The sequence below is a fragment of the Triticum dicoccoides genome, chromosome 3A (assembly GCF_002162155.2).
Source record: "Triticum dicoccoides isolate Atlit2015 ecotype Zavitan chromosome 3A, WEW_v2.0, whole genome shotgun sequence".
In the NCBI taxonomy this organism is placed as follows: Eukaryota; Viridiplantae; Streptophyta; class Magnoliopsida; order Poales; family Poaceae; genus Triticum; species Triticum dicoccoides.
The window spans coordinates 551,795,618-551,803,740 of NC_041384.1; the positions used below are offsets into that span (position 1 = coordinate 551,795,618).

The 8,123-nt window shown below is 50.2% G+C and overlaps 1 protein-coding gene across 1 annotated transcript; it reads right to left on the reverse strand.

The window, feature by feature from the left end:
• Positions 1–5,156: 5,156 nt before the first annotated feature.
• Positions 5,157–6,188, reverse strand: LOC119272100 (protein STRICTOSIDINE SYNTHASE-LIKE 10-like). Its single transcript, XM_037553685.1, has one exon. It carries the CDS (start codon positions 6,186–6,188, stop codon positions 5,157–5,159), a length of 1,032 nt encoding a protein of 343 aa, XP_037409582.1.
• Positions 6,189–8,123: the final 1,935 nt, after the last annotated feature.

Genomic DNA, 8,123 nt, shown 5'->3' on the forward strand with positions numbered 1-8,123 from the left:
TGGCAATAAATTTAAATTACCCCAAAGGCTATCAATCCAGGTATGGTAAGGCCATAACTCGGGAAATATCGAATATGGTAATAAATTTAAATTACCACCAGGTATGATAAGGCTATCCACGTATAGTAATAAATCATATAGTAATAAATCATAACTAATCCACGTATAGTAATAAATCAATCCAGGTATGGTAAGGTCATAACTCAGGAAATTTTGAATATGGTAATTATATGGTAATAAATTTAAATTACCCCAAAGGCTATCAATCCAGGTATGGAAAGGCCATAACTCGGGAAATATCGAATATGATAATAAATTTAAATTACCACCAGGTATGGTAAGGCTATCGATCCAGGCGTGGCACGCCCTCACCTGATCACCTATCACAATCTTCAGCCCCACGCACGCACCAAAGAACCCACCCGGCACCAAACACAGCTCCTCTCGATCCCCTCGAGTAAACGCCGCCGCCGTCGTGCGATCTTCCTGACACAGACGCCGTCGCCGCCTCCTTCCCACCTACGGCGTCCCCCACGTCCATGGTGACGGCGCTCGCGTCCTACACTGACCCTCCGCCTCATATAGGTTGGTCGTTGATGGAGTGGGATGTGCCGCTGCGGTTTGGGGAGGCGCAATCACGATCTGGTTGCGATCTTAGTGTGGACTCGTTTTCTGCGATGAAGGATGGCGCTGCCTCCCTGGCAAATGGGATCGGAGAAAGGGGCTCTACTCGTGAATGTCGGCGAGGCAGCGGCTGAAGGCGAGCCCGACGGTGAGCACGGGTGTTCGTCCCATGAAATAGGCGGCCACGGAGGGCGGATCTGAGGCCACCCCAATCGCCGGTGGCCCTTCCTCCCATCGCTCATCGCCTCCATTCTTTCTCTCCTCTAAATCTTTGTCGCCCCTGCCTGATTCTGGCCGACGCCATCCGGCTCTCGCATCGACCACCACCAGCACGGCTGCGGACGAGGCGCAACCGCAGACGCCGCCACCGCCATCCTCATCCACCTCCTCCACCATCCTTCCCAGCCGTTGTCGGGGGCACCCGCCATCTGCGCTCTAGCCCACCCTCTCCCTCCTATCCCCTCCCCCTGCCTGCCAGCCCCGTGATCCATCGCACAGATGGCAGGTACTACAGCGACCTCCTCCCCAGCGGATCCGGCCTCCTCCGATGGAGATCCATCCTGGGCACCGCCTTATTCTCATGCGTGCACGTCTATATCAACGTCTCATTCCACCTCACCTGAGCCTTTACCTTCCCACCTCTGCTTCAGATCCACATCACTTTGCAAGGTATGTGCTTGATTGTTCCGAACTGGATCGATGGATTGTGCAAGGTACTTTGGGTGTCGTCATTGACGGCAATTGTCACGCCATGCTACCATCGGAGGGGTCCCTCATCGATGATTAGGGTCTTCCAAACTGCACGAGCTCCATTGAGAAGGATGTTTTTAATTCTGGTTTTGCCTACATGCTTTCTTTGCCTGTATCTACTTAGCTAATGTCTTCTTATAAATAGTAGCTGCTGAAGTGGTGATCAAAGTTGTTCACTATAAGGAAACAACCATGATAACAAAAGTGTATATTCCCTGACCTTTGACCTGAAGTACTTTTTCATTAGAAACTTGCAACAGCCAGGCATTGAAATTAGCAACAGCTTCGTACGTACTGAACTAATTTGCAGCAACACGTACTGAACTAAGTTAGGTTATGCTCATCGTTCCAACATGCTTAGTGATAACCACCTAGCAAGCTGATCAAACATGAAAAAATTGAAGTGCTACTGCTAATCGTACTATTCTGAATGTGAAAATCTATTTAATTGGCTCTTCTCTAATTGTACACTTGCATAAATCTCAGATATTGCAAATTACAGTATAACCATAAAAATCATGCTTTGACTCCTATAGGGCCTTTTGCACTTTAATATGACTAATAATTTGTCTTAATATCACAGATTGTATTACTACCTTTCTAAGTGAATGACATTCAAGAAGGTCATTAAATAAAACCAAGAAATCCTTCTGGTATTGGAGTGTAGAAAAGTTGAGACTATAAAACCAAAAGGTTATATTTACGTTTATTAGAGAAGGTTCTTTACTTTTTATAGGAAAACACAAAATGTTGCGATGTAGAGTCTAGGTGGTGGGTCTCCTTGATCCACTTGGTGGATGAGGGCGACTCCGGTCCTGGCACCCATAGTGCCAGTGATCCAAAAATCATAGGGCCTGGATATAGCTCTAGCAGACGTATGCGGCTTGCACATCGAGCTTGGTCGTCTCGAGCATGGAGATAGGCGAGTTGTAGACCAAGAGCTGGTACAGAGATAGGCGAGTTGTAGACAAGAGCTGGTGGGCAGCAAGAAACGCATGCACACCAAAGAACAAATCTGAGTCACATGCCTACTTCTATTGGTTTCTACAAAGAGCGGCTAGCTTAGATCTTAGACCAGTCGGTCACTGTCGAGGTCGCCAAGGTGATCTTACAGCACCGCCGTGGGGATTTCTCATGATTTTATGTAGGCAAGCCGCAAGCGGTGGTGGTGATTGGCTGGGTGGTGTCGCTGCCTTGGGAAGAGACGAAGTGATGGTAAAAGTAAGCAGGATCCGATGATTCTTCCGTGGGGATAGCCAAAGTCAAGATGTCAACTACAGACTCGTCGCAGACTTGCAGTGAACCTGGATGCGGCGAGCCTGATTTGTGGATCGATGGCGGGCCTTGACTTTGTTAGGCTAGGATTGGATGGTTGCGGAGGGTGGTGTGCTTGGTTGGGTTCCCATGGAAAAATGTGGCCTCCTCGTGGATCTGGTCATGCCCATCCTAGAGAACATTGTGTCCCTAGCTCCCTCGAGGAGCAAGGACAGTGCAAGCGGCAGCAGGGGGTAGGGGTAGATGTGGAGAGGGATGTCGGCGGCTGCTCGAGGTCATCATGATGAAACCCTTGACGTCCCATCTTTATCAATGGAAGTGGAAGAGCACGAAGTTGAGATTGGATAGGAGTTTGACTTCTTTTTGGCACCGATCGGTTCCCCACTTTAGAGATGTATTTTTTTTGCGTGCGAGCAAACAGTGGGTTGATTCTAAAAGGGATAGGCACTTTTTAACAGAAGTGCATGACAGACCAAAAATATGACCTCATTTTATTCGTTTGATAGATATCGTATTATTCATTGTTGTTCGTTCGGTGAAATTTCCTAATATTTGATTGTTGTGTTTCTAATTAGAGCACCCCATAATCACCCAATATGAGGGGATGATAAATGAAAGATACTAATTATAAATTTTGAAGAGCCCGTGGCAACGCACGGGCGTTATACTAGTACTTATAGTGCCTAATAAAAATAATGGCTAAATCATTTATAAAAACTAGCGACACAACTACACAAGCATACTTATAGCACCTAATAAAAAACATCATATATTTCTATATAATATAATTTCATCACACATAATTATGATAAGTTCATTGCCAATGTAAAATTAAACTAATCACTGAAGACCCAGTAAATTGAAAAATATCAATATGCCGCTTTTTAGTCTTGAACACAAATTATAGCATGCAATTTTTAAAGAGAAAACATGTTAAAATCTAATGAAAATAATCTTGAGCGCATCACCTCCTTCTGTTTCGTCCAAGTGGCGACTTTTTTCATAAAATTTTATTTTCTACAAAGCAAAGGAAATATGTAATTCTCTTTCTTATAGATGGATTCCTAGAAAGTTAGTTCACATCAACAAATTTGTGAGTGTTGCCAGTTGTAGATTTTGCAAAAAAGAAAAAAATCTCTTCATTCCATCAATGGTGTTTTTTGTCGATCGGCATCGACATAGTTGTTTTTCCTTACTTTCTCTTCGTTTTTCTCTTTTAGTTTTTGTCCCAATTTCCCTTTTGATAAACCACACCACCATGTATTTTTTTCTTTAGCCGATCTATATGAAATCACATAAGCACCTTGGTTGCATCGTCAAAAAGTAAAACTCACTGCTTTCTAACATGAAAGTTGGAAAAGAACACCAATTTAAGAACTAGAACAGAAGATTGTAAAGATGAAGTGAACCTAGGTCTAGGGCTTACCTTGATCAATCAAGGGCCCAAGGATCAAAGAACGGCACGCCAACCGGCCGGCAGCGTGTACAACACGGATCGACGATGATTACCAGAGCTCGAAGGCGATCTGGCGAGGGCGCCCGTCGCATCTCGTCTGGGCGACTGGGCGGAAGAGAGGAGGCGCGTCGCGTCCGGACTCTGTTGCGATTCACGAAAGGAAAAGCTAGTACGCTGTTTTGCAAAGCCCGCTGGTAGTTCGTGCGTGACCAAGCCATATGGGCTGACTTTTGTTTGGAAAATAACCAGAAAAAATAAATGAGTGGGGGCAAAGAGTATGGGCTTAGTGGGGGCAAGGCCTTATACCATGGGCTTAGTATTAGGGCATGTACAATGATGCTATCTTAGGAGTGCCATGTAGGATCAATGAGATGGAGGAGAGAGAACTCATAAGAAAAAGCTTGTCTTGTCTTATTTAAGGGAAGACAAGAGATAATGTCTTTGCAGAATATGTCTCACCACGTTTTTAGGAATTGCTAGTTATTCAAGATAAGGCTAAGAGACGATCCATTATAGATTTTTTTTTTGTTATCTTTAAATTACATGCAAAATTTAAGATAAGACTATTTTATCAATCATTGTACAAGTCCTTACAGGAGCAAAAATCGAGTAGGGGCATTTGCCCCACTGAGCTCAACGTGTGTCCGCCCCTGAATCAGAGTATTATTGCCTTATTATGGAATACGAGACAGCTCAATATGGCAATCGACGGCAAATACGGCCACCTTCCCACGGTCTGGACGGACGAATCCACTACTAGTTATTCTGACGATCGCTGCACATAAAATGTTCTCTGGTTCAAACAAACACACCCAACAAGGAGAAATCATCGTCAAAGCATGCATCATATTAATGAACAGTTTGCCGTAACTTACGATTGACAACCTTTCCGTCAATCAACAAAGAAACTCACGATTATTGTAACCAATCAAATAAAAAAATATTGGCTGGTCTGAGAAACTTAAGACATACAAAATAATTTATCGACAATTAATGTGCATAATAAAGAAATTACATTTAGTTGCAAAACACAAGAAATATTTCAAGCTCCCTACTTGCGTGTAACTACACCGACATAGGGCAAGTCAATAGAGCCTATGTAAAGCTTCCCATTGTCTCTTTCCATGACCTCTGCAGGCTTCACACGCTTGGGCCCCCTCATCTCTTCGAGTATCTCGCCGTCAGCTCCGATCCTCACAGCGAGCATATGGCTATTGGGGCGAGAGGGCAATTCATTCTTCTCGCCATGTAATGCCACCCAGTAACCTCCCCTTCTGTCAGGCCTCACGTTATCGGGGTAGCCAGGGAGATCGGCAAATGGCTCAGATGTCCCCGCCTTGGCCCCTTTGATCCAGTGCCTCAGCAGTTTGCACGGCCCGGTAGATGCGACTATTAGATGCGTACGGTCGGTGCTGATAGCGACGCCGTTTGCATATGCCAGGCGTGTTTGGAGGACCGCGACGTCACCGGTACGTGGGTCGTACCTCATGAGACGCCCTGTTGAGTCCCCAGATCTTGTGACCAGCTCATGATTCGTCCTGTCATAGTTCATAGAGCTATCGGTGAAGTAGACTTGACCGGTGACCTGGTCGACGTCAACCCCGTTGGTGAAGCGGAGAGGTTTATCATCAACTGCATTGACCAATACCGTGGCTTCCCCGCCACGAGGACCAACCCGCATGAGTCCCCTGTAGGCGTCGGCCACGTATAGATCCCCAGACTTGTGGTGAAACTGCAAACCGAGCGGCCGGCCACACTGACTCTCCATGGAAGTTGCCGGGCGGAATATCGAAGCCCTGCACATGTCTTCGTCGTAGCCAGGGCCGTACGCGTAAGTGGTCCAGCCTATCTTGTCCCCGTCCCACCTGAGGATGCGGCCGTCGGAGACGCCGCTATATGGGCCGTGCCCTTGGGCGTCGAAGGCGACGCTCTCTGGCCCCTGGAGAAGTCCGTCCGCCAACGGCAGCTGCTGGATCCGGGTGGCGTCCAAGCTGGTGGCCGCCATTGCGCCGGACGTGAAGATCATGACGAGCAAGACGACCGCGATCGTCGCCTTGACCAACCGGCTCATGGAGCAGCCCATGTTTCGCGAACTTGCTTGGTCGATCTCACGTACGCACGTGGTTGTTGTTGGCTTAAGCACTCGAATCCTCCCGACGGATTTCCTTCTATCTGCTCTCCTCGATGTTCTGGTGGAGGAAATCGGGTGGGCGTCTCGCCTTTTATACTCGTACGTGACGGTATCTGGGGCCCCGACTCGGCTACGAGTTTCGAGTACGTGTCGACTACGAGATTGCTCTCGTAAAAATCGTGGACCAAAACAACGGCTGCATGTTTTGTGGAAACGACCCAGCCCACGATTCAATCTTTTTTTTTTTTGAGAAATCTTGGCCCACGATTCAATCAAACTTAATAAAACGCAGGAGTGAACAAGTTGGGCCTGCCGACCTATGGCAATTTTTAGCGCGGGCCGTGCAGGCCCATCATCTTGCTCGCCGCAGAGAGAGAGAGAGAGAGAGAGAGAGAGAGAGAGAGGTGGAGCGCCTCCGTTCGGCGGCCGCGGCGGGTGGCGAAGGCGATTCCCCGCATGCTCTTGGATCGAGTATTCGAGTTAGAGCGTGATCGAGGCATCGACCAATCACTTGTTACGAATTAATGCAGATCCATGGTGACTAGTGGCCGATTGCCACATGATCCGAACCTCGATCTCCCACCCGCGGGAATGGAGGTTGGCGACAATACTAGTTCCCTTAAAACCGATGGCAATATGGAATCTGGATACCACACACACTGAAGCTCTGGGCGACCCAGGTGACTTGATGAGCCAACAGATGTTTCTTTGTGGCAGAAACAGAGGGTGAGGAAGCAGAGGTGCAGAATTATTGATTCCATTGAGATCCGGATGGTTGTAGCAACCAACAGAAATTCTGAACCGCAGAGCAGAGCGGAAGAAGCTTACCACAATCTACCTTGGAGCTGCGCAAGTTCGAAGGATGTCTCGCTCCCCCTCCTCGCCTCCTCCCACTCCGGGAGTGGCGACCACCCACGCGGCGCCGCCCACTCCGGGCACACCGGACACCCCCAACTCCCCCGCCCCCAAGCACCGCTGGAACCCGCCCGGATCTGCTGAATCCGCCGCGGCGCATCTCCGCGCGCTGCACCCACCTCCCCCCAGATCGCCCCTCCCCGTGCTTTGGTCCGTTGTGTCGGTCGATGCCTCTGCATCCCTGGCTAGCGGCCATTATGAGGTGGGAGAGTCGAGCTGCTCTGGCTCGCTGCGGGCGCCATTACTGCCTGTGCCGGCCTTGGGTAGGCGCCTACGGTCTATCATCTGCGCCCCCCAGCGCCTTCAAGTCCGTCGCCGGTGCCCCGCCTTCAATCCCTCATCTGCGCTCCGCGAGAGCTCCTCCTTAACTCCAAGCCAGTCGCCTCGGCTGCCGCGAGGCCTCTGCATAAGGCGAGGGGCAACGACATGGACGAGGCCCCAACTTCCCCGAAATGGCACACGGTCGTTTCGAGACGCCGGCGGCGTGCACCGCCCGTACCGCTTGCGGCACACCGCGATTATGGCCGCCTGCAATCCGAGGCCGCCTGCAATCCGAGGCCGCCCGCCTCGAGGCTCAGCGTCGCCGGGCCGCCTTTTTAAGGAGGTTCAAGGGCTGCTGCTCGAGGTGTCTCGCTCCACACCGCCGTGCCGCCGACTGCCGCAACCCTGTTCGGTGCGCCGACTGCTGGGGGTTTGGGCACCGAGCTCGCGACCCGATCTGCAAGGGGCGCCCCAAAACCCCGCACCCCGCCCCCACCGCCGCCTGCCGCCACCCCGTCCCCAGCCGCCATCACCTCCACGCTCGCTCATCCACCACCACCTGACCGGCCGCCCCTCCCGCCGTCACCCCCTCCTTTCCACCCGCCACCGCGCCAGCTGCCCGTCCCGCTCCTGTGCCCCCGGCGTCCTGCTGTGACCATGGCGTACCGCCCTGGCGAGGCCTCGCAGCGCCCGGGCGCCGACAACATCTTC